This window comes from Pleurodeles waltl, chromosome 9 (assembly GCF_031143425.1).
Source record: "Pleurodeles waltl isolate 20211129_DDA chromosome 9, aPleWal1.hap1.20221129, whole genome shotgun sequence".
NCBI lineage: Eukaryota > Metazoa > Chordata > Amphibia > Caudata > Salamandridae > Pleurodeles > Pleurodeles waltl.
In genome coordinates, this window is record NC_090448.1 from 496,441,074 (window position 1) to 496,468,902 (window position 27,829).

The window sequence follows — 27,829 nt, forward strand, 5'->3', positions numbered from 1 at the left end:
GCCGTAACCCGTGAGAGGTGGCAATCCGAGTGGGCTTATGCCGGGTGCTCCTGAAATTGCTACACAGGGTGCATCATACGACGGAGAAACAACATAACATGGGGCGAAGTGAGTCTGATTTATGCCTGAGGGGATGTGAACAGGGGCACCTTGTTGCATACTATCAGGGGATACCTGCCAGTACGGGGATTGTAGGACAGAGGGAGAGCACACATCTCTGCAGTGACGGAGGTGCAGCTCCAAATCATGCCTCAACTGATTAGCCCAGGCATTTAGGGGGAGCAAACTTTGGAGAGATACACGCTGCTCTTCTGTGATGTTGCTCTAGGTAATGCACAACAGGATACTCTCCAAAGATGGGGGAGTCCCATCACACCTACACTGCGGGAATGGGAAGTGAATCTTGATTGGTACATGAGGATGGAGAGGTAGTGTACAAGGCCTGGGGTTGTCCTCGAAAATTTGAGAAAATATGGAACCCACAGCGGGTGGTGGAAGATGGTTGACAACAGTGGTAATGCATGGGGGGATGAGGGGATGACCGGGGGGGACCAGGGGGAAGCACTAGGGTGGAGGGGAAAACAGATCAGCCCACCAGGGTTCTCGAGAGGGCCAATGAGTTTGTCCCCCCAGTCAGTGTATTACACATGTGCCAGACCAGAGGGAGAGTTCCAGGTGACATATACGGTTGCAGAACGATGGAAGCCATTTGTCTGGCCCAAGTTTGGGATGGGGAGGGGTTTTTCGACTTGAACCTGGGAAGAGAACCTGGGGACAGTGGGGACAGAGAGGGATAGGGTAAGCACAGCATCTGCCAATGTAGTGCCCATAGACACCAACTTGTTTCACTGTAGTGTGTAGCACCAAGTGCAACCGTGTGATTAAAGTACTTTCTTCCCTGCAAAGATAAGACTAGGCAGGGCATTCACTTTTTCAGGTCTGCTGACTGTTGAGTTCTTACCTGAAAAACATCAAAACAAGGAAAAAAGGCTTCAGCCCCCATTGCTAAGATCACATGGCCTTTGATTGCTCCTTGACTACTGAAAAGAGTCATACAATGGCCATGTGCCTTAATATGAGGCAAGAGGAAGGAAGGAAGCAATGAAGGGAGCAAGGAAGGAAGCAAGGAAATGCCTGTGTGCCATTTCTCCAAAGAATACACATATCACACTGATAGAAGCTAGGGTCCAAGAGACAGAAGAACAAAGACATACAAAGAAACAATATTCACACAGTCTTAACAAGTCATTAAACCAAGTTTGAAATTGGGATCAACATGCCCCTGCAGGTCCAGACATCAAGGTTTAGTATGTCCAACCTCCTGAGCAGGTTACAGGAACACACCAAACACAGAAGGTGTCAAACAGAAGCAGAGTAAGGGTGCTTGCTTACACACTCTACCTTACTGTAAATCCAAATGTAATCTATTCTACAACCAATCCACAATCAGGTACAGTGTACTGAAGGTCAAATGTAGATCCCTGCAAAGAAGTGTCAATTGAATATCAGTGACAGCAAGATACGTTTGTGCCCAGGTACTAATTCCAACATGACAACATATCAAAGACACACACACGACCCAACAGTCACATCATCATCTGAACCCTGTAAAAAGAACAGTTAAAATGCATACCACTGTGCAACCTTTAGGCTGAAGGCAACAGGGTTGCAGGATCAAAATGAACTCTTGCAAACCAAAGAAATAACCATAGTATCTTTATATACACCAGCGATCTTCATGGATGCCTCAAAGATCCTTGTTTGGGAAGTGCTCTTCTCGCCCCCAGGTAAAACAGCACCTACGTAGAGTGCAAGAACAGACAAATATATCACTAGCCCAACTTGAATCCATAATAGGATCAAACATTTTCAAGACACCCAGTGTGGTTGCCCAGGTTCTGTAAAAGCAAAAAGAAAAGATGATGGACAGAATGCTAAACTAATCAAACATTCACCCCCAATCAAAGATCTGGGTCTAATCCATCATTTTTCTGCCGACCATGCCACCCCAGTTTGGACACAGCCACATGAAAATCAGTCTTTACCCTGTTCCCCAGGGGAACAGTCCAGCCTGAACTGCCAGGCCAGGTCCTCTTTGGACTGGAAACAAGCATCCTGGTGCAGGTTTTGGGGTACCATCCCTCATCAGCCATATCTCCCATGGGGAGCAGGGTCAAGAATGATCTGCATGTGGCTGGGTTCAAACTGGAATGGCATGGCAGTTCAGGCTGGACTGTTCCCCTGGGGAACAAGGTAAAGACTGATTTTCATGTGGCTGTGTCCAAACTGGGGTGGCATGGTGGGCAGAAAAACAATGTATTAAACCCAGATCTGCAATTGGGGGTGAATGTTTGATTTGTTCTGCATTCTGTCAATCGTCTGTTATTTTTACAGGTTCTGTAAAAGCACAATATCAGTAATTCACAGGTGAAAAAATGTCATTATGGAGATAAAATAAGAGAAATGTTGACACTTTACTAGTGAACATCTGTGTGAGCTAGGTGAACCTCTTATAATACCAATAAATATCAGTTGAGACCACCACAGGAGTTGTAATTCATCAAGTGCCATCAATGAGAGGAATAAAGATATACAAGACATCCCCCATTGGGACAATACTTAAGCAGTGTACTGGGAAATGCATATTTCATGACACCTTCAGTGCTAGGCATTTTACCCCAAATTAATACAGGCTACTGATTAGGATCACAAATTACTTTGATCTCCTTTCGGTTTTGATTATACAAGAATGCTACAGACTATGAAACACCTTCTTATATTTAAGACCAGAAGGGAAAAGTCATCACTGACGTAACTCCTCTGACTTCTTGAAGGGTAGTTACCACCACAGTTCAGGCTTGACAACTTTCTTGGGCAGAAACAAGATGTGGACATAAAAATCAGAGAATGGCAAACCCCTCCATTGGTCAGCATGACAAACATGTCCTCAGAGAACAAATGCACTCTCTAAGTACTTAAACTCTCAAGGCACACAGTGAACCCACTAAAAAGTGGAGGCAAAGTAGTTGTGGCCTCCATGATATACCCCGTAAAAAAATTGTTGTTCAGGGATTTTCATTATTAAATTGTATTTTTGTAAGATTAGAGAAGTAATTTAGCTTGGGTACACATTGCTGATCCGGGTCAATTTTTTCTGGACGACATTTTTAAAAATGGCAGATGTGCTGCAGTGATGATGTAATTTTTCAGGAACCATGAGACCTATATACTTCATTTTGGTGTCAAAACATAGGTTTTGGGGGTCAAGTAGTCTCAAATAGGTACAAAATAACTCCTCAGAGCAACCCTTCAGCCATTTTCCAAAATGGCAGCTCTATAATAATGTGTTTTAGCCACCATATTGATAATATATTTAATAATGTTTTTGTTTCAGGTTTTCCCTTGATTCAAATTCGTAAACATGAACAAAGCAAGTGGTAGTAGAGGATCTTTACCTCCTGACAGAGTGTTGCTAACTACAGAATCTGAGGACTTTGTCAACAAAGAAAAATGTGTCATATGACAAACTTATCCAAAAGAAAAGCTAGCATCAACTGCGGCTGGACAGAAAAGAGTTTCTCATGCTGCAGAAATACAGCAATCTGAAGTTCACAAAAGATTTAAACTGATGGGTGAAGAGGATCACATATTTGATCATTGTAACAACTGCTACAAGTCCTATACAATGCAAAAAACGTGGAAAGAAATTGCCAAAAAATACCAGAAACCAGTGAACCACAACAAGAATCTGAGTCCTCTGAGAAAGCGACGACAACCAAACCCAGTGCCGATCCACTTAGAAGATCGATAGCTACCCCCTTGACCACCTCCAACAACTGATCTGAAAGCAGAGGATCTTCAGTGTGTTATCTGTAGTTTAGCCAGAACACAGTCCAAAGGGACTGAAGAAAGAAAGTACAGAGTATGTGAGTCTCAAAGAGCAAACATGTTTTATCTGCAGGTAGTTTCTTCCAAGATGAAGTTTTCAGCGGAGTAGCTGATCTAAATAGCAAGGTGAATTTATTTGCAGCGGATTTGTATGCCCACCCATCCCACATGCTTTCATACATTCAAAAATATGAATGTACAAGGAGCTCCCATCAGCAATGTAACCACCAGCCTTCAGTTAAATTTGCTCTATTTGAAAAAGCAAATGACATCTTGAAGCCAGTCATAAGTGCTGGCTACAGGATCTCACACTAGGAGATCAGAGAAATAATGGTCAACAATTAAAGAAGTGGAACACAATCCCATGAATCAACACGCTTATGCTGTGTAAATGTACGTTTTTTTCCAAATCATGTTTTATGAATTACATCATGGCAAAAGGAAAACTGCTACACATGATGAATGCCCACGCAATCTATAAGTGCAAAAGGAGAGAGCTACTCACTTCAATGAATATGACTCGTGTGTAAATGAGCAATAACGATATTGTACAGAGCAAGAACTTGTTAGCAGCTCATGCTGTGAATCCGACAGCACATAACTTCCAAGTCACTTTTCCAGTAAAGGATTTACCATTGCTGCTCTTGCTAATTTTGATTTTGAAGACAGCTCTTCTTTGTCTGGAATATCTATCACACGATACTGCCATGGTGCTTTTTCAAGACTATGCCAGTAAAATAGCTGCTTGAAAACAAGCTCTGTCAGCTGTAAGCATAAACAAACGAATCTGCAAACTTATAACCCATGTGCTTTGCCAAGGTGTGCAAAATCACTACAAGCCATCAACACGACCCAGTCTACTAGAAGGTTTCAAAGTGGCGGAGGACATGGATCTTCTTTTACCTGATGCAGCAGTCTGAAAAGCTGATTTAACTGAATTTATCATGTCGCTTATTCGGTGTGGACTGAAGGATGAAGAAAAAAACAGTTTCTCCATGGGCTGGAATTCATGCTCTGATCTTCCGGAACACCATCCCTCTGAAGAAGGTTGGGTTTTTACTAGTAATACTATCTCCAGTCACAAACTAAGCAACAGTATACACATATCTTAAAAAAAAAAAATGCATGCTCAGCTTGAAGGCCAGCCTATCCTGCCCATTTTCTGCGATAAAGGTGTTTTCCGTATTGTAGCTGACATTTTTATGAGCCATACAGAAGAATTTGATGATCTTTATCCAATGATGGGCGTTTTACACATGACAAACGTTGCCTTGCAGTGTGCAGGAAGTTATCTTAGTGGATATGGCATAGACAATGCACTTACTGAGGCTGAACTCTTTGGAAGCAAAATTGTCCGGTCAGTATTGAGCAGAACTCATGCTAGTTCGTTACAAGGTATGCTCATCATATCTGAGGGCTGTAGAAACATTGCATTGGAATGTTTTCTGGAACAAGAATGACCAATTCGGTTTTGCATATCTTATCTCAGAATTGAACAAGGAACAGGATGCATTTCATTCAAAAGACATAATGCAAAGCCAGGAAATGTTCAATACACTCAGTTCAAAAACAGTAAACCTGAAAACCAAGTTCACAGAGTTTGTCAAAAAATGTGAAGAAAAATCAGAACTTTACAAGTACTGGGGAAATGGTGTACCCATGATAGCTCTAATGAAAAACTCGGTACATGCTGATTGGGAAGGTGGTTGGAAGCTGTGTGTGAAGACTGTGAAGTCCCTGACTGCTGTGTTTTGTGAATTTGATTGCATAAACTACCTGAGATATGGGTCTTGGTATTTGGAAAGAGTGAAGAAGCTAGAGGTGGAAAAACCATACCTCTACAGAAAACTCACCCAAAGACATTTTGTGGTGAAAGTCTGGAGAGGGAAGATTCAATGCTGTGGCTCCAGATGAGAAACTGGAACAGGCGATCCAGAGATCACAGAAAAGCTCCAAGGGAATTGTTGATCAAACACGTAAAAGTGAATATGTTGCTCAATGGCACCTATTTTACCATGAAGTCCTTTCTATTTGCAATGTTTTTAGAGAGATGGCAAATTCAAAATTAATGGACCCTAGTGAAACTGTTTCTCACCACGAACTTGTGGGAAAGAGAGGGGAATAATTTAATAAACATGCTGACAGCATTCTTTATGTCATGCAGCAGCAAGGAAACCTCTTTGAAAAGACTGAGCATGTGCGACTACACAACTTCATTACCAATCAATATGTCATTAACAATTTAAAGACATGTCTAATAGTTGTCCTGGAACATGGATCAAATCTATACGCAGATAAAGCAGGAGAGATGTTGTACCGAAAGAGAAAAAAACTGTCTGACATAATCACTAAAGCTAAACTTCCACACTTTAATTGCCATAGTAAGAGTTTCATCCAACAAGCAACTACAAAACAGGTTACAAAACAACAACTTTCGCAAGCACAAAGATGGATATAGCAAAAGAAAGGGGTGAATTTATCAAGGACATTCTGTTGCATGATCTTCTTCCAACAACCATATTATGTGATGGAGATGCTGCAGCCAAACCAGTGCAGCACAAACTCGTACAAGAGCTAAAAAAAAACTTTCACATGAATAATTTCAATATGAAAAGGTGCCCTCCTTGAAAACTGCTGTTGTTGATTAAATGGCACAATTACGAATGGTCAAGAGTTTATCCATGCAAAACTTTGTAGAGGTCGTTCAGAATGTTCTATAGATATCAAAGTCAGTGTGCACCTTGCAAGAACTGGACACTGTCTTTCACCAGTATCTTGAACCACCTGTCAATGAAAGTGAGAGAATAGGTGAATATCTACAAGTGGAACACTAACCTTGCCTGCATCAAAAATTTGACACCTATACCTCTGCAACTTGATAAATTCTGGTCATCAACATCAAAAAAGAAGAAGCTGGAGATGTTAACTCACAAAAACATTGCTGGTGGGGGGGGCGTGGTTTGGCCGCCTGAGCACAGAGCTCCGTGCGCCGGACCGGATCGGGGCTTGCGGAGGGGGCTCGGTGCCTGCAGATAGCCTCCCCTGCTATCCTCAGGATCGCTGGAGGCACACCGGACCCAAGAAACGGGGAATGACACATCCTGCGACACCCAGAAGCCGCGGCGGCCCCTCACACTATTTGGCTGGGCGCGGCCTTGTGAGGCACGCTAAGCCGCGGCCTCAATTTCAGCCCAACGGGAGCGCATTAAAGGTGGAGCGGGAGGTAAGGACCGCCTCCCGCAGACCGCGTGCACCCATTTTCACCGTTTTCACCTACCAATGCCCATGATGGCCAGGATGCCCCGGAGAAGAGAGATGAAGGGTAATTGCCCTTCCCCTTCTGGCCAATAATTTAAATTAACTTACAAAGGCCTGAGATACCGCTGTAGTGCCCTGACGTGCCGAAGGACCTCCCTGGGAGCCCTGAGACACGCTGAATAAGCGCCATCGACTATATCCAGTACAGCATGGCATACTGGGGACATTTAGCCCTAACAACTGTCTATTGGGGGCGCAGCGCAAACAAGTGTTTCCCTGGAAGGTATGCTTTCCTGGAAGCTTGCATTGTCCAGGCCACCCGGGAATGAACCCGAACGCCCACTCCAACCATTCGTCGACACCTGGAGCTAGTTAAAATGGAGCTCAACTCGCTCATTACGTCACAAGCGGAATATGCCTTACAGTGACTGAAAGGCCGTCATTATGAGCATGGCAAGAAGGCAGGTCGTTTGTTGGCTGCTTAACTCAGTCAGAGGAAGGCGGCGCTGGCCATACCAGCTTTACGCAGTCCAGATGGTTAATTTATCACGCACCCACAGGCAATCGCGGAGGAGTTTGGGCGCTTTTATCGGACCCTATATACACCGGAAACACCTGAAGATATCGGGCAATTGGAGGCCTTCCTTGATAGGGCAAATATACCATGTCTTTCAAATGAGGGTAGAGCACTCCTAGAGGGTGACATCAGCAAAGAGGAGATACAGCGGGCGATAGCCAACCTTTCTTACCATAAGGCGCCCGGTGAAGATGGGTTCATGTCAGAGTTCTATAAATTGTCAGGATCAGATACTGTAGATGCATTATACGAGGCATTCCAAGGGGTGGACCAGACGGGATCATTACATCCTCTTTCCAACAAAGCCTCCGTAGAAGTTCTCCCCAAGCCAGGCAAAGACCCTCTCCTGTGCGGTAGCTATTGCCCCATATCTCTTCTTAATGGAGATATCAAGATACTGCAGGGATTCTGGCATCTCGCCTCAGGGAGGTCGTCCCCTCTTTAATCCATCATACCCAAGTAGGTTTTGTTCCGGGCCGTTCGTCAAGAAGCCACCTCCACACATTATTCCACGCTATTTGGACTGCCCAGGATTCTCAGGAGGAGGCCCTTGCCCTCTCACTTGATGCTGAAAAGGCATTTGATCGAATAGAGTGGTGGTACCTCTTCGAAATATTACACCGTTTTGGTCTAGGGACAAATTTTATCAACAAAGTACGTCTGCTCTACGCCTCTTCGACAGCCCAACTAAACTGCGGCGAGTTCCTTTCTGACGTTTTTTCGATCAGCAGGGGGACTCGCCAGGGATGCCCCCCGTCCCTGTTATTTATTTTTGCTGTGGAGCCTTTAGCGGCATAGATACGTAACTCCAATCTTATATCCGGCATCCCGGTTCCAGGGGGCCGATCCACCATTTATCTGTATGCTGATATTCTCCTCACCCTCACTGACCTATCCACTTCTCTTCCAACTCTTCAAGCTGTCCTGACAGAATTTGACCATCTTTCAGGCTACTGGATCAGTTGGGACAAGAGTGAGGCGCTACGACTGTCTCCAGTAACAGTTCGTGCCTCTGTCCAGGGACTTTCAGTTAAATGGGGACAGTCACGTCTTAGTTACCTGGGCATCGATGTTAACAGAGGTTTGGATAACATAGTTGTGGACAACCTGGATCCTTTAATTTGCAGTATGAAACGGGACTTTGCGAAATGGACTCATCTGGGCCTCTCCATGTGGGGTAGAGTTCAGGCGGTGCGCATGGTGACCTTGCCACGTTTCCTATATGTTCTAGGTATGTTGCCCTTACGAATACCCTTGTCCCTCCTTCGAGAGATAGATCGGCTTATCCGGTCTTTTGTTTCTGGATCCATGCGTCCGCGGTTGTCCCGAACCACTTTGCTTGCCAGACCTGAGAACGGAGGTTTGAGTCTCCCCTCAGTGGAACATTACACCTTGGCACTACATCTTTCGCAGATGGTCTATTTACTCCCAGGAATACGGGATCTGCCACCCTGGGTGGAAATCGAACGAACGCTTTCAAGTGTCAAATCAGGACTCCAGGTTATATACACAACGCAGACCCGATCCCCCAACAAATTCACAACCCTATGTCTGGAGCCATGCGAACCGCATGGCGACAAGCACACACTTATTGAACGTAGATCCCCACATACATGGCAGGGCAATCATCTGGGGCAATAAAGGTTTTCGCATTGGGGGAAAGACCATTTTTTGGAAGGACTGGTGCTTGAAAGGTCACACAAGGGTAGATCAGTTCCTCACGGGGGGGACAGATGGAAGATGTTCCCGGAACTTAAGGAGGAATTTGGTCTCCCCGAACATCACTCATGGCGTTTTGTACAGCTCAAGCACTGTCTGATGAGTCGTCTAGAGAACCCCCCTCGACGACTCATTCAATCCCCGATACTTCATTACTTGGAAACCTGGGGGCAAATGAGGGGGTCCATATCAGGCCTACAAGCCTTGCTAAATCAACATCTCTTTTCACTCTCCCTCAAGAATAAGTGGGAGGCACGTCTACAGGTCGAGTATGATTTGGAGGACTGGGCGGATATAATCGAGGCCAGAGACCACGGAGACCGAGATGCCCGTGCAAAATTTAGTCTTTTTAAAACGTTACACGACTGGTACTGGACCCCCCAGAAGCTCTGTACTGTGGGGTTGCCTCATGCCTTCTGCTGGAGATGTCCTCATGAGCGCTGTGACTTACCTCACATTTTACACGACTGCCCAGCCATACAGCCTTTCTGGCATACAGTAGGGGCTACTCTTAGGGAAACACTACCCTTACCACCTTCCCTTACCCCTCCCTTTCTTTTGCTGCATGACACCGGGAAGCTCCCTGAGCTCTCCAGGCTGCAACTTCGCTTATTACACACTGCACTAGCCACGGCAAAGATATGCATCCTTAGATATTGGCGAGCGGCACTCGTACCCTCTCACGAGGAGTGGATCTCTGCAATGTTTCAGGCTGCTTCCCATGAGCCTCTTATTTATGGCCTACAGGATAAGACAGACGTATTTCTACAGACATGGTCAACCTTTCTCTCTGGTCCAGTGACCTGATTATCCCACATACGGGATACGTCGCAGGTGCTCCAGTGGCACTATGCCTCCCCGAGGCCCTTATTATACCTCAGTACAAGTCGGTTCTTACTATCCTTCTTTATTCTACGTTGGACTCCACCGAGCGCACACACGCATTTTCTTCAGTTCTTTCTACACACTGGATTTTCATAGACGTATCCCCTGCTTTCCTTCCTTCCTTCTCCCCCTTGGGTCCATTGTCCCCCCCCCCCGGTCACTATTACTATCATCATCATCATTATTCTCACTTTCACTATTATTATTATCCTCATCCACATTACCGTTCTCCCTCTCATTATCATGCTCATTTTTATTACACTTTTTCCCTGCTTCTGTCCTCCCTATTTTTCCTTGTACTCTCCCTTCTGCCTTTGCCGTTTCTCTCTTTGATATTCTCTTTCTCTCCCTTCCTATTTCCTCTCGCTATCATTTCTTTTTCTCCTTATATATTTCTGTTTTTCCTTATTTGTCCTTTAACTCATTTTTGTATTCACTCCTCTTTAGTCAGATATATTTTCTTTAACTATGATTCTATCCATGTCATTACACATTACTATTCAGAGACACTCATTCCTCTCCTCCACATGGCTACCACTGAGGCGCTCCTTTCCTCCAATCCCCCTTCTTCTGTGGCTCATTTCGGGTCTTTCCTTCTTTAAGGCCAAAGGAGGAGTATTACTTCCCCCCAGGGGTCCCACAGGCCATCATGTCCCATCTATAGTCAGAAGTCCCCAGCTTGGAAGTTCTATAATGTTATTTGCCCAAGATGTTCTGATGCTCCTTTTCATTTCCACCCCCACTCAGCTGGGGGGTCTTTGTAACTACGGGATCTCTAATGATGAGGCAAGTTTGGGGGGGGGGGGGGGGGTTTATTAACCCTGTTAGCAATACATATATTTCTGTGTCCTTTCTTGAGGCCTGAGATGAGGTACATAATTACATAACTTTACATAATTGTACAATGGTGACGCTGATTTGCTCCTCTAAACAAATGTTATGTTATTTTATCCTAAAATGTTGTTATTGCATCTCCCTATTGAGGTCTGGCATTTTAGTATTATATCACGTTGTTATTGTATTATGGATTCTTCGTATAGTAAATTTCAGTAGATGTTGCATATTTTAGAAATCATTATTAGGTAGCAGACATGTTCGGGAGGCTTCACCGCCATTGATTGTCTCTACTCCTTCATTTGTTTGATATCTCACTGGTGTGGCCCTCTCAGGACTTGGATTATATGATGTATATGGATTTTAGGGGCTTCATAATGTTTTTAAAAAGGACAATAAAAACATACCACAAAAAAAAAACATTGCTGATGCTTCAGTAAACACTGGATTTCCAATTGTTGCAAGTGGAATTATTGTCAATGAGGAGTTGGTGCCTTCAGAAATATATTTATAAGGTACGGACCATATTGTTCAAGAACTTAACAGCACATTGGAGGAAGTTGACCTTCGTGTTGTGTCACATGTTTAGTGGGCTGTTCGAAATGGTTCCAATCAAGTCATTATATTGTCAAGTGACAGTTATTATTGTGCTACCTGGATTTGTTGCAATGTTCATAAATCAAGGATCGTCAGCTTTATAGATACCTTATGGAACAGGCGAGAAAATATACTTACTCCTGCTTCATATTCTGTATAAGGAACTTGACCCAGAGATGCCCAGTGTTCTTATCAAGGCACCTATTCTTATGGTGATGACACTATGAATACAACTGGAACAAAGCTTGGAGCTTTAACTGTTGAACCTGTGAAGTTCCTATAAGGATTTGCTGAGGCAGAAGAAGAATGTGACTATAAAGATGTAGAAAAATACTGTGTGCATGGGTGGAAAACGAGTTCTGACTGTCACTCATTTGACAATATTCGGTACGGTGAATTCAAGAGATCAGTCCTGCTACGAGACCTTCCACCGATGTCATATTCTGTGCATGGTCACATTAAAAGTGAGTATTCTACTTGATAAGATGTGTAAATGTTTTGAATCATGCATATGCAGATAAAGATCTGCGTGAATTTGGTTGAAAAGATATTGATGGGGTGCTAAAACCTACAACATTTCTAAAGCCTGTACCCATAGAATTTACACATACATGTACTTGCAAAACCTGTGTTACAAAAAGATGTTCCTGTTGACATGTTCTTCTCAAATGTTTAACATTCTGCAAATGTACCACAAGTGAGTGTCGAAACAAATAAAGTGAACTATGAAAATGTGTCTAAAACAGGAGTGATAAAAAAAAAAATTCATATTCAGATCACAGCATTCTTTTGGTGTGTACATAAAAAGATTGAAAACAACTATCATTTGTTTTATTTCTATATGTGCTTTCTCTTCCTTTATGATAGCTGCCATTTTGGAAAATGGCAGAAGAGTTGCTCTGAGGAGTTATGTTCTGCCTCTATAAGACACCTATGTTTTGGCTCCAAACTGAAGTATGCAAGTCTCATGGTTCCTGAAATATTACATCACTGCAACACATCCGCCATGGCGCCCACAAAAAATAAATAAATCGACCCGGATCAGCAATGTCTACCCAAGCTAAATTACGTCTCTAATGATACAAAAACAAAAATCAAAAATGAAAATCTCTGGACAACAATTCTTTTTACAGAGGTATATCAGGGGTCCAGGATTAAAGGCACTGGGATGCTGAATACCTGTGCAGAAGGCAACACATGACTAGGTATCTTGCAGGCCCAAAGCCACAAATATTAGAAAGCAATTAAATATAATAACAAACGCATGACAGCTATGAAGAGAAAAGGTCCTCTTCAAGAATCTCAATGCGAATTATTCAGAAGGTGCCTGAAAATTAGGTTTCAGCTACCTGGAAATACCACTTATTGAAGCCTAATCAGTATGTGTAGTTAGATGACCTTAATTCCTGTCCAGCTACTTGATCTCGGAACTAAGCCATGTTATGGGAAACTAAAGGAAGATATGCAAATATTTGTTGCAATTCCCACAAATGCAAGAGAACAGGGGTATAAAGTCAGCCTTTTTACTTTTAACGAAGACACTCAATCAGGCAAGTATGGCACGTGACGTTCCAGCACAGAAGAGAACACTTGTACCTGTATAGACAGGCAAGAGAAGGAGCCAACGTGTGATAAACCCAAGTAACAGTGTACATTAATTGTCTAGAAACACTAATCTAATATCAATGATACAGCTTGTGATATTGTAAGTGACAGGGTGGGCAGGGTTGGGATGGAGCAGGTTGCTCCTACCTTCATGCTGCATGAATAATCACTCCATTCACCAGGAAAGGGTAAACACAAGGAGTCAAGACTTAGCGTGCATCCATGCAACCAGGCTCCATACATATCATCCACATCTCAAACTGTGGGGATTATGCTGATGCCGCAGTGCATTTCGAAAGGACACTGAGAAACAAGTTACTTACCTTCTGTAACACCTTATATAGTAGAGACATATTCTAGTTGCAGATTCCTTAGCTTAGAATTTCCCACAGGCATCAGTCTGGATCCAGAGATTTTTTATGAGCTGTACCCTTGTGCATCAGCATTTTCCGCTTCGTGCGCGCTGAATATGACAATGTAGAACCTACATAGATGCCACCCAGTGCACTGACGTCAGTTTTTTTTCATGAATTTCCACGCCAAAAGCCCAGAGCCATGAAGAACACTGACAACTGGTGCATAAAAAATAGGGCCCTGAAAGGGAAGACCCTGTCCATACAAAACAGTTCGCAGAGCGGGGAGGATGGGTGGGGCGCTAAGGAATCTGCAACTAGAATATGTCTCTAACAGATAAGGCATTACCGAAGTTAAGTAACTTGTTCATCTAATAGAGACTTCTAGTTGTAGATTCCTTACCTTAGAACTGATACCAAATCAAAATCAATACCATCCCCAAAGAAAGGTCTGTAAACCAAGATCATACTTGGAAGTCCAGCAGGACTGAACGGGCAAAGTATCCATCCCTTCAGATCCGACTGACCAGGAGGTAGTGTCTGGTAAAAGCGAGCATGGATGCCCACATTGCTGTCTGACAGATGCCCTGGTCTGGAGCTATCCATGCTAACGCAGTGGTTGCAGCTGTCGCTCTGGTAGAATTAGCATGCCCTGGACTGGAGCTATGCATGCTAACACAGTGGTTGTAGCTGTCGCTCTGGTAGAATTAGCATGCAAACCCTTAGGTGAATGCGTACCACATTTTAAGGTAGAGAACAACCCATTTAGAGATGGTTCGCATCAGCACTGCCCGACCTTTCTTCACACCCACATACCCAACGAAGAGTTGATCATCCACCCAGAATACTTTGGTACGATCAAGGTAGAATGCCAATGCTCTTTATGGGTCCTCCTCCTTGTCCTTAGAAGAATGAGGGGGTGCATAAAAAGTAGGCAAGGTGATGGATTTGTGTACATGAAAGAGCGTGACCACTTTTGGTAAAAGGGAAGCCCTGGTATGAAGCACCACTTTGTCAGGATAGATGAAAAGGTATGGTGGCTTAGATGACAATGCCTTTAAGCTCACTTACCCTATGGGCAGATGTCAAGGAAGGCTGTTTTTAATGTCTGAGAGGACAGTTATGAAGTGGCCCGAAGGGAAAGTAAGAACTAGATTCAAAACCCATTGGGGCATTATGAACGATGATGGAGGAAATATGGGTGGGAGCCTTAAGGAATCTACTAACAATAGGAGACTTAAACAAAGAGGGTTGGTCAAGTAATCTCAGAAAAGCAGAGATAGCTGACAAATAACCTTTGAGGGCACCCAAAGCTGAACCCTGTTGGGCCAAAGAAAGTATAAACAAAAGGACCTCAGAAAAAGGGGAAGAGATGGGGATCAACAGACTTGCCTGTCCACCATACCACAAATTTGTTCCATCGACAGGTGTATACGGTTTTGGTGGAGGGACGGCTGGCTTCCAAGATAAGGTCACAGACTTTGGGAAGGAGGTCAAAAGTTGCTCAATCTTCATACAAGACGGTGGAAACTGGACAGGTTCAGGTGGAGAACCCTCCCAGTGACAGAAAGTCCTCCCAAAGGGGTAGTCTGATTGGAGGATCGATAGCCATACTCAGCTCTGAATACCAGACTGTTCGTACCCAGTTTGGTGCCACAAGGATTACTTGGGCCCGGTCATTCTTGATCGTCAGAAGAACTATGGGCAGAAGTGGTATGGGCCGAAAGGCATACAGGAGGCCAGAGCTCCACTTGAGACGAAAAGTATGACTGACCAAGTGCCGCCTTAGAAACTCCAACGCGCAAAACTGCTGCATTGTGCGTTTGCTATGGAGGCGAACAGATCTAACCAAGGCTCTCGCCACTGCTGAAAGAGACCTTGCGCCACCTCTGGATGGAGGCGCCATTCATGATTGACCAGGCATTAATGGCTGAGTTTGTACGCTCTGGTGTTCACAGAGCCCGCCAGGTATTGAACCTCCAGGGTAATGCCCTGATGTTCCAGCCATGTCCAGAGGCGCAGAGCCTCCTGACAAAGAGTCCAGGACCCCACCCCGCCCTGCTTGTTACAATACCACATGTTGGTGGTGTTGTCTGTGAACACCTACACTACTTTCCTTTGAGACAGGGAAGAAATGGTTTCAATGTCAGTCTGATCGCCCTGTGCTCCAAAAGAGTGATGCTGAGTCCAGACTCTCCCAGAGACCAGACGCCTTTTATTTCCACCTCTCCCATGTGGCCACCCTATTCCAGGAGTGATGCATTTGTCACTACTGTTGCATCTGGTTAGGGAGAGGGATCTGCCTCTGACCCAATCACGTGTTAAAAGGCACCACTGCAGATCTTGCACACTTCCCTCTGAGATCTGGACCAAGTCTAAGAGATTCCCCTGATGCTGTGCCCACTGCAACTTCAGGTTCCACTGCAGAGCCTGCATTTGCCATCTGGTGTGTGTCACCAACAGGATGCAGGAGGCAATGAGGCCCAGCAGCCTCCGAGTCATTCTCACCGAAAACCAGGATAGAGGTTGAAACATTGCTATCACAGCTTGAATATTCTGGACTGGCCGCTGGGGAGGATAAGCCAGAAACTGCACTGTCTCCAGTACAGCTCTGAAAAGTGGAGCATCTGAGAGGGAGTTGAGTGTGACTTCAGCATGTTTATATTGAACCCCCAGCGAATGCAGAACGTCCGCCGTAGTCTAGAGGTGGGAATTGACAGCCTGGGGCGAGCCCACCTTCAACAGCAAGTCGTCGAGCAAGGGGAAGCCTGAAACCCCTGACCTACGCAGATGAGCTGTGATCACCACGGTCACCTTTGTGAACACCCAGAGGGCGCTGGTAAGGTCAAAGGGGAGCAAAGCAAACAGAAAGTGCTCATGGCCTACTGTTAACCGCAAGTAACATCTGTGGGCAGGCAGGATGGGTATATGGAACTAGGCATCTTGCAAGTCCAACACTGCCATCCAGTCTCCTGGGTCCAGAGTAGACCGAACATGAGCTAGAGTGCACATTTTGAACTTCTCCTTCCTGAGGACAAGATCAAGGGACCGGCGGTCTAGGACAGGGCAGAGGCCCTTGTCCTTTTTTGGACACCAGAAAGTAGCGGGAGTAACAACCATAATCTCCTTCTGGTACAGGGAGCCTCTCTATGGCTCCCTTGGCCAAGAGAGACGTAACCTCCTTGCGGAGAAAATGCTAAGTGATCCTCCGTCATCTGATCGCAGGATGGTGGCATGGATGGAGAAGTAGTCTCGAAGGTGAGGAAATAGCCCCTTTAGACCATTTGCAAAACCAACCTGTCTGACGTGATGGACTGCCAGGAGGCAGTGATGGCGAATACTACCTCCGACTGGTGGGGAAGCATCAGACTAGGAAGGTTTGGAGGCTGAAGAGGGTGGCGGTGGACTGACTACACCACTAGCTCCCTGATCCACAAGGACGTTGGGTGCCACGTCCTGAGCCATGCAGAGGCTATGTAGCATGCACGGCACAGAGGCAGGAGGGGAACGGACATGGCGGGATGCTCCTTCTGTAGCCACAGAAGGGGCAAAAAGTAGACTGAGGGGATCGAGGGGCAGCTGAGAGGCCCAAGGACCTGTCTGTAGCCTGGGCTCCTTTAAGCGCTGGAGGCCTAGTCTCCAAAAAGCTGGTTGCCATCAAAGGGCGTGTCCGTAAGAGTGATTGGACATCCCCCAAAAAGCCAGACATCCTCAACCAGGCATGGAGTCTTAAGGCCACCATTGATGCAACTCATCTGCCTAATGAGTCTGTTGTATCCAGCCTACATCATATTGTGAACGTACTTGTGTCTCTTCTGTCAGCAACAACTTGGGAGAGAATGGCCCAGGCCTCCTCCGGGAACTATGGCAGCACTTGTGCAACCATGTCCCATAAGGTATAGGCGGTAACTGCCTAAAAGGCATGCAGTATTCACTGACCACAATGCAAGGTTTGAGGAAGAAAACATTCTTCCCAAGCTGATCTTGCCTCTCGGATTCCCTATCCAGGGATGCTGAAGGGAATGTGCCTGGGGCCATAGAGGCTTGGATAACTAAACTCTCAGGGGAACGGTGTTGCATCAGGAACACTGGGTCATTCGGAGCTGGTCTTTGGTGGCAGGAGATTGTCCTTTTCACAGGAGCCCCTGTGCTGGGTTTGGACCAAGTCCCCAGCACAACATCATTGAGTGCTACATTAAAGGGCAGAAGGGGTTCAGAAGCAGTCACAGGCTGAAGCACCTCTGTCAGCATGTTAGTTCTGACTGCTACAGAAGGCAGCTCAAGGCTTAACACCTCGGCCGCTCTCCTTACCACCACAGAGTAGGATGCTCCCTCCTCCGTTGCCATGGTAACAGGAGAAAGCATGCCAACTTCAAGGGAAGTGTCCAGAGCACTATCCTCACCCAGGTCCGCTGCTAGTCAGTGGGCTCTTAAAGCTGATACCAAAGGATCCAACAACACCCTCCCCCCCAAAATCCTCAACATAACCCAACCCAAGGGAATAACAGTGAGGATCCAAGCTAGGGAGAAAGGTCCTGTCGAAGACGGAATCTGCATCGTACAACACTGGTCTTGCTCCGTTTCGGGAGTCGGCAATGAGGATAGGGTCGACACAGACCGTGGGCACGGGCGGTGTTAGGAGCGTCTACTTTGGAACCGTCGTCGGGGAGTGTCGAGATGGTTTGACAGACACTGGTTCAGATCCAGGAATGGCTCCATAGGTGTCCTCCAGTGCCAAGGCTGAACTTGCCAGCAAAGAACCTGAGGGGCTCAAAGGCGCTCCAGTGGAATCAGACTGCCCAAATATTAGGCGCATGATCTCATAGAACTTGCATAGTTGGGCAGGGGTCTCTCTGGCCCCTGGAAACTTAGGGAGGTGCGGAGTTGACCCAGATACAGGCTCAGAGGATGGAAGACTGGAACAACGACGCTCCTTTCCCCTCATCATGTTGGCCAAAAGGTGGAGAAAAGCCGAAGTACATTTGCTCTTTTGCGACTTCTTCTTTTGCCTTGACTTAACCGATCATCCCAAGGAACTGGAGTGGGATAACGAAGAATGGGGGCTCCACGACCGTTCTCTGAACTTTCTGCTCGACCGAGATCGGGAGCGACGTGGAGTGGAGCACCAAGCCACAAGTAGCTTTAGGGACTGGTCCCTCAAAGCTTTTGGATTCATGGCCCGGCACTCAGAGCACGACTTCGGGTCATGGTCGCGCTCCAAACACCACAAGAATACAAGAAGCAGAACCATCACGGACATCATCCGATGACAGGATTCACACGGCTTGAGCCCGATCTTGTGTGACGACATCTCAATGAGCCACGAGTGAAAACACACAAAAATATTCAACAAAATGTCAGAAAAGATCAGTCAAAAAGTGACTGGGGGTAACTCTTCTTCAGATCTGCGTTTGGCTGGCGTGGAACGAAAAGAACTGATATGAGTGCACTTTGGTGGCGCCTTATTACGTGACATCATATCCAGTGCGCACAACGCCGATGAAGGACGCAGAGCCGACCGACAGGCAGAGGTACTACTTAACAAAAATGTTAGGCTCCAGAATGACGTCTGGGGGAAATTCTAAGGTAATGAATTGCATCTGGAAGTCTAAATCAGATCCCAATGCTTAAGTGATTCTGTGGTTGTAATACCTTTCCTTAGATTTATAGGAGAGCTACAAAGAAGCGGATGTAACATTCTTAGTGCACAAGCAAGCAGGAATAAAATGCAGTATCCTTCCTGAAAAGATAAGTGAATCTAACTCCAGTGCAGGAGAATGTCACTGATCACTTAAAGATGTTTATGACAAAGCATTTACTCATAGGCAGCAAGAATCCTGCTCCAGCAAGAATCCTGGGAGCAGGTCACCCTACTCTAAATCAAAAGGAGGTGGCATCAAAGTATGAAAACACCACGTTTACCTGAATTTACAGCAGAGGTATGTTCTGGGCACAACGGCTTTCTAAGCCCAGGGCCCTTCAGAGAGCTAGGGCAGCAGAAAGCCTGCATACTCATCAACCTCATAGGACCATGAAGAGAGAAGTCTATGTTCCAGGCCTACTATTCTGCTAGGCCCCATGCAGAGAAGAGGAACACATGAAGGCCTACCCCTTCAAAATACACTTTCAACCAAAAACAAATAAGGATGTATCCCATCCAACCTCAAAGACTACACAGGCAGACCATGCAGCTCATGATCAATGTGTTTTGTCTTTGCCAAGCTTGTAGAGCTTGTTCAACCACTCTCCCCAAAGCCTTGGTGGGTGTCTGGGAAGCTTCAAAAGGGCAGAAAAGTTGTTCTGCTTTTGGAGTTTAATGTGCCTATATAACTAATTCATGCGCTCCAAAGTCCAGGAGCTTAATTAACAATGGCCAAAATTCTTGCATAAAGCCGACGATGCCACATCCCAAGGAGAGAATAAAGCACCCACCTAAAAACACAGATCAAGCAAAATACCACCAAAGAAAAAAATATGGAAACGATCCACCTCCGGACAATACCGAATGCTTTCAGCCCCCAAGAGATGCACAAAACAAATTGTCACAGAGGTGGCAAGGGTCTATTTAATAGGCATTTTTAGGAGAAGCACGTTTTTCTTCAAAAAATAAAGTAGGTTTTGGCAGCAGAAACCTTTCTGAAGAATGTGGACACATCTTAGTAGAGTAATAACCACAAGGAACAGGAACAAAGGGGTAACGAATCATGAACAGGACTGTCAGAACTAATAAAAATCTTATACGGGCCTGAAGGTGTGATTCCACTATCTTGTTTTGCCATCTATCCTTGCTTTACTGAAGCTTCTCCTGGTTTTTCTCTAATATTTAATTTGATTTTTTCCGTTTCCCAATTAGCAGACAGTCTATTACCATTGCTATCAATTTGAAATGTTTTATTTGGTTACCAACTTAGCCTCTCCACTCTTAAATTGAGTATGTCTGTGTAAAACTGCATTAACCCTCATATGACTGAAGTTTTAAATTGTTATAATTATCTATAGAATACGTCTTTGAAATCATTTTTTGAGGAATGATTGCTTTATAGGGGGTGATATTTTTGCCTAAAAGTGTTCATGTGGATAAATTCTGCTAAGCTCTATTCAGAGGCCACCATTTTAAAGTGAAGGGGCAGTATCTCTGGAAGGGACACTGCTTTGCCAGTTGTAACTGGTGTGGTATTTCTGCTGCTGGATATCACTGGTGTAGAAATACGTGGCTCATCTTTACTAGTTCGTAAACTCACGCGGCTCGGGCTGCAAGCACAGTCCGCGCTTTGGCCCTAGGCTGTCTGAACCTTTCCTACAGCACAGGAAAACACAGAAATCTATAGCATGCTATACAGAGCCTCTCCTGACCTATGACGCTCCTCCCCCTTCCCCCAGAGGCGGTAAAGGTATGAGCATTTGTCAACGGTGCATGAGGATACCTGAGTTTGAGTGTTAAAAAAATCAGAATATCTGGATTTATGTTGCGAGATAATTGCCAGGGACGTCATTTCTCTCACACTGTATCCAAGCACATAAAAATGACTATAACGTATTTAAGACCTTCGCACTCTTAACTCTCCAGGCCCAACCTGTGATCACAAAAAGAGGGGTTTGGGTATTTTTCTATAGGTTTTGTGTTCACGGTGCTTCCTTTTTAAATGTTCGTATAAAATGCCACATGGAAGAAAATGTTGCTGCTCGTTGGTAAACCAAGAATTCTATTACTCCATCAACTTCTCGTGGTAGCGACTTAATTGAGACATATGTTGCTTGGAAGTGTAATTTACCACAATTTATGATCGAGTGAAGCATGTTGTTGCAGGAAATGATTGGGGTTGGTAATACTTGCCGAAAGAGAGAGAAGAAAAACTATATAGTTAGCACCACGTTAGCTCCATCAGCAATCTATCAAATGTTATTTAAATGTCCCACTTCAAAAGTAACTATGGAGCGTTTCAAAAGAAAGAACTAGATTACATTGGGCTAACTTTTAAAGTGCTAAGAACACGAAAATGAAACGTGCAGTGCACCTCGCTCTAATCCAAATGCACCTTCAGTGGCATAGCAAGTAGGGTGCACGGGCCCTAATGCAAGCAACCACACCAGTGGCACAATGAATAGCTAAGGCCAGGCATCACAGGAAACGACTGTGGTCGCAGAGTAAGCAGCATCACTAGACAGAGTAACGCAGCGAAACAACGCAGCATTAACTAGTGCACACATGTTTAATTAAAAAATAAATCGCTGGCTACATAAATCGTTTTAAACCATAAGAGCCCATTTCGTAAAAAACAAAAACAAATTAAACATGACTAAATATTTTCAAGACAAAACCACAAGCTTTTGAGAAGCAAAAGAACTGTCCTCATGTGTCAAAATAAACTTTGGCACATTCCTACTACGGATAAATGTACTGGAATCAGAATACCTACCATCTTTACTATACGATGCATACAACCCCTTCGGCTTTGGCCTACTATTTTCCAGTTCGTTCTCTATTTCGTCCTGATAACATGTTATTTCACCTGTTAAAATGAAAACAACAACATTAATAAACGGTCCTTTGGCGTTATGTGCTTTCGTTATTAATTTGGATAGATGGTGCCTTTACCTGCAACTTCATCAAGCTTTTTAGCCAACTCTTGCTCTAGCTGAAACAAAAAAAAGAAGTAAGATAAGCATTCCACGGTGCATTAACAAAGATACGTTTTATACTGTATAGCATATGCTGCTTTAATAACTCGGCCTCTTACATAAGTCCTCTACCAGCCGTCAAAGCCGTCGGCTTACCCGTGCTGGGCCTTTCCTGCAATCAGGGAAGGGGAAATGGCGGGCGCGTAAGATTAAAAGAGGAAGGAACAGATGGTGCTGACAGGGAAACATTTCAAACACACTGGCAAACTCAGTTTGGGAACGGTATCCATTCCCAGGGCCTTCGCCCAGAGGTCACATGTTTGGCGTATCTGAAGGAAAAGTGGTGCCGTATAATTTAGTACATTCGAGGCGGGAGGGAGCCCCCTCCTTCCTGTACTCGTAGTATCCCCAAGTCACTCTCTCCCCTCCAGTAAGTAGGTGCCTGCGCCGACACTCTATTCGTGCCTAAGGGAACGGTTTGGGGAAAAACAAAACAACTTTATATTCCATTTACTATTTGAGTTATATATGGGGTGTCCATGTTTTATTATTGTTCTCTTCCAGAAAGGTTAAGCTAAGAATTTCTTATTTGCTTGTAACAATTAGTATTGTTAGACTTAGCATCTTTTGACCCGGTTTCCCACTAACCTTTTGCTTTCTGACCAGCTGTTTTGACTGAAAACTGAACTTCGTTATTGCTGGCTTTAGTATTCTGTGCACTTTTACGTTGCTGGCCAGTGCTAAACGTGCATGTGGTCTGTGTTTTAAATGTGATTCACTGGGTCTCTTCATGATTGGCATATTTAATTACTTTTAAGTCCCTTCTAAAGGGCACTATGTGTGCATAGGGCCTGTAAATGTAATGCTACTAGTGGACCTGCAGCACTGATTGTGCCGCCCACCACAGTAGCCCTTCAAACATTTCTCAGGCCTGCCATTGCAGAGCTTGTGTGTGCAGTTTTAAACTGCCATTTCGACCTGTCAAGTGTACCCACTTGCGAGGCCTAAGCCTACCCTTTTATTACATGTAAGTTACCACAAAGGTAGGCTCTAGTTAGGCCTAAGGGCAGGGTGTAATGTATTAAAAAAGTTGGGCATGTGCTTTTAACTTTGACATGTCCAGATAGCAAAAACTCTTAAATTCATTTTTTCACTATGGCAAGGACTATTTCTCCCATAGACTAACATCAGGGTTACTGTAAAAATTTTTTTTAATAATAATAAGTGTAATGTCCAAATGGGAAAATATAGAAACATGGAGTTTGGTGTCTCTGGACTCACAATTGGGTTTTTAAATTGCAGGTCTGAAAAGGTCTCTTTTAGAAAGTTGCCATTTTCTTACTTTAACCATTCTGTGCCTTCTCCTGTCCAGACATAGATGACAACTGTACTTGTACATTCTCCCCAGACAGCCACAGCACAGGAAGGGCTGGGTGTGACATGGGATACATCTGCATACTGACAATCTTCCTGTGCAGGGAGAGGGAGTTCACACTTACATCTGAATAGGTTGTGTCCTGTGGTCACACAAAGAGCTGACTTACCCCCACTAGTAGTCTGAAGCCAGGACTGGGTTGAAAGGGATCCTTGTGCACTTCAGAGAGTTCCTTTGAAGTCAACACTACATCAAAGGTCTTTTTGGGTATAAGTACTGGACCGCTTACACATTATACTTAAAACACCTCTGGAGGAAGGAGGACAGCTGTGCTGCCAGGAGGGACTGCAACTTTCCGATTTGCTTTGCTGTGTTGGCCTGTTACCTTCTGCTTCTTGCCCTGGAGTGAGGAGACTGCACTTAACTCTCTACACCCTGCAGCCTAAAATTTCTCAATGGCCTGGCTGAGCTTGCCTCCTGTTTCTGAAGTCTCAGGGACATCAAAGACTTCATCTGCATCTTGATATCAGCACCTGAGCTTCTCTGCTGTGAGTCCTGCTCTAGCAAGTGGTGCCAAATCCAGTCCTGGCTCTTGAGGGTGAGTGTGATGCCGCAACTCAAAAAACCAACGCATCAACCCTGGCGCGTCAATTGGAACAGACATATCGAACCAGGTTTGTCGATCCGATTTGTGTATCCCGCTGCAGAAACAACGCCTTGCCAATGCCTGCAAAAAAGCTGCAGACACTGGTTGCTTTAACAACCCCAGCTTACAACGCAGCCCAACTTGACCGACACTGCACAGACGCATCAGAACTGGTGCACATCGCTTCTGGACATCAACGCACCAATGACATTGCCCGATCAGGAAATGACGTATTGCCTGCAATAGCGGCGCATCACCTCTTTTGGATCAACGCATTGACCCAATCAAGACAACCAAGGTACTGTCAGATGGTCTGCGTGACTCCTGTATCTGGCCCGCCGTCCATCGCGGTCAGAGTGAAATTTTGAATTTTCCCTGCTCCAGTGCAACCAGACAGCCCTGGTTGGACCTATTGACTTCTAAGCATTGCATTTCGATTTAATCTTTAAAAATTCATAACTTGACTTGAGTATATTGGACTTTTGTTGTTTTGGTCTTGTTTAGAAAAATAGCCAATATTTATCTGAGTAAAACAAGTGTGGAGTCCCTTTATGGTGTTTTTACTATGTTACTGTGTGTATGCACAAATACTTTACACATTGTCTCTTTAGCCTGACATCTCAGTGCCAAGCTACCAGGGGGTGGGCACAGTTAAACTTTCAGTGTGTATCTTACTTGCCCTGACTAGGATTATGGTCCATACTTGGACAGGGTGCAAACCTCTGCGTACTGGAGACCCAGTTTCTAACTAGCACAATAGTCCATTACAAGCACATAGTGAGTCATCACTATGCACATGTGTATTTAGTTGAGGCCAAGTTTCAAACTAAGCTTTTGCCTTAGAAACACCTTAAAGAATAGTTTCTCTTACTTAGAGTTTTTTTTGTTTGTTAGTGGATTCCTTTCTCATGCACAACATGGCAGACTTTGAATTACTTTCTGTCAAAAAAGCACCTTCACAAACCTTCTACACCTCAATGCTAGCATGGTATCATCCAACATTCCAGCAAAGTAAAAGTGTGCATGTTTACTATTACTGAAAAAAAACATGGAGAAAAGTATTTTAGGCAGTAAAATAATTGTAGGAGGACAGAACTGGCTCAGCTATTTACTGGCTTCATATGCGAGGAACGTCAGCATCTTAGCTGCCACACTTCAAAGGCATTACTTGGAGGACAAGTAAGTACAGGATTATATTGTCTTACTTTGTATTTGCATTTAAATTGCCCTTCCTTCCCCTGACAGGGCGCTGAAGTGCGCTGATGGATACCACTCTACGCCTTAGGAGTGTGAAGGGTGGGAGAGAGAGAGAGGGGGAGATAAGGGAGAGATGAGAGAGAGATATATGACCTATGTCGGTGGTGCAAGTACGCTAATGCATGGGATGGAAAATGCAAGGAGTGAGGGCTGTAAAGCTTGTGGTTAAGACTCCGGCTCACAGAATGGCCATGCAGTCTCAGTGCAGAGAAGAGAGCAAGAAAGAGGGGAAAGCATTGTATGGTGCCGGATAACTGTTACAGATGATAGGTCTAACGGAAGATCAGCAGAGCGGGCAAGGAAGCTGGGGAAAGAAAGAAAAAAATATGCAATGCAATAGGTCTCACACTTTCTCGAGTTAGAGCTATTGGCATAGTAAATGCATAAATGGACTTTTCTTGCCACATAAATTTGTCAACCCTACACATAATTAGGTCCCTTCTGCCACATAATTCCAGTGGCCCTGCAAATAACTTAAGCACTTCCATTTACCTTCTTCCTCTATCTGAAGCAAAAAATACAATATTGCAAAATAGCATCCTAATTTAAATATCCCATGCTAATTAGAATAGAATACCACTTACACTGCCCCACCATCAGAGTTGCTGGCTGATTAACATATTGCTCAAGAGGGGAAATTAGGTTGTGTAAGGTGTTGATATTTTAAGTGTTCTAAGAGATATTTTACTTGACAGAAGTTTTATGAGATGCTACACGATGGCAGTGATATTCAGTGTGTGAATATTAACAAAGATACAACACAGAATCACAACTCACTACAATACAAGATTACAATCACAAGAAAGGGCTCCTGTCATTTAGGCCTAAATCTAAGATCCTGATGCCTGTGAATTAGACCCATTTTATGGTCAAAGCAAATTTTTGTTTTGTTTTTAAACAAGATGCCACTTTCACCAAAGTGGAGGGATCTAGTTTTGAAAGGTCAGTTGTATAGGTATTGGTTGAGGCAGAAGGTATAGGACAACCATTGGCATGTCCAGATGGAGTGTCTAGGAGGGTGTAGGCGAAGGATCAGGGTTAAATGGCAAATATTTTATCAGTAAAGCAATCATCAAGAAAACTATCTTGCTGATATCACAATTAAGGAATGTTCCCCTACTGATTGCTTACCACCATATCATTGCCTTAATTCTTTTTCACCTTTCTGGAGTACTAAACCAACGAAAAGAGTTTTTTTTTTGTAACAATGTCCTATTGAAATTGCAGGCAACAAGGAGGAAAACACAGCAGTAACCAAAAGTAAGAAAGCGCCAGTGCAGTAATCATTGCCTCCTGCCTGATGTAAAGAAAACACACAAAATGGGTGAGGATAGTCACTGATGCCCGAGTAGGAAGTAAGCTTGAATGCGAACTTTTAACAGTAACAACATGCTTTTACAGACTATTTGTTCGAGTATTCCTTGTGACTGCTGGTAATTCCCAGACTATTGGTAAGGAGGAAGTAAAGATATCCCCATCCTCCCACAAGGACAGCACTTCTGTGCCCGTAAAAATGCACTCGAGTAGCCACATGCACGTAAGTCTTTTTATGCACTTACTCACACATTTTTGATTTAAATAAACTAAGGCCTTCACTTAATAAAAAAAAGGTGGTCAGAGAGTTACATGATTATCACAGTACAGAAATAACAATTAGAGTGAAATTCAAGAAAAAATAGGAACTATGAGAGGAAAGATACACGGTCGTAAGTTTTCTTGATATGTGCAGAGGAAGTTGTAGAAACCAAAAGCTTGGTGAAAACGGGTTTTCGTTGCTTTCAGAGAATGGAAGAAAAGGCTAAAGTTACTGCAGGAGAGTTGTAGTTGTTCATTAAACATGCAGCTTCCTTGGGAGGATTTCCTGTTTGGGGAGGGCGACTTGACTGAATCCGAAGGCATGAAAACAGGATCACCGGTAGATGGTCTTATAAACCCAGCCTGGGCCTGCATGAGGGGCAGCTCTTGGAGGCAAGCATACTAACTAAAATCAGAGATTAAAGAGGGCCTTACAGCCAGCCCAGAATGAGAGGCTGGAATACACATCGAAGGCCCGGTGAAGAAAGCTCCGCAATGCCAACATCACATATGAGAACGCTCATACATTTAACACTCAATGTAAACTCTTCAGGTTAATCCAACACATGCCTTAAACTGTGCTAAACTAAACAAGTCACAATACGTAGGATCTGAGCTCCACGTAATAGTTTAATTGAAAG

At 44.4% G+C, this 27,829-nt stretch overlaps 1 protein-coding gene across 2 annotated transcripts in view; it reads right to left on the bottom strand.

Annotated features, from left to right (window-relative positions):
* The window catches only part of BRF1 (BRF1 general transcription factor IIIB subunit), an 870,857-nt gene that overhangs the window by 296,739 nt on the left and 546,289 nt on the right, over positions 1-27,829 (bottom strand). For both annotated transcript variants that reach the window (XM_069207335.1, XM_069207334.1), the window contains exons 9-10: positions 22,313-22,352; positions 22,134-22,226 (exon numbers count right to left, since the gene is read on the bottom strand). In XM_069207335.1, the coding sequence (XP_069063436.1) occupies positions 22,134-22,226; positions 22,313-22,352 (133 nt within the window). The remainder of the gene's footprint in view (positions 1-22,133; positions 22,227-22,312; positions 22,353-27,829) is intronic.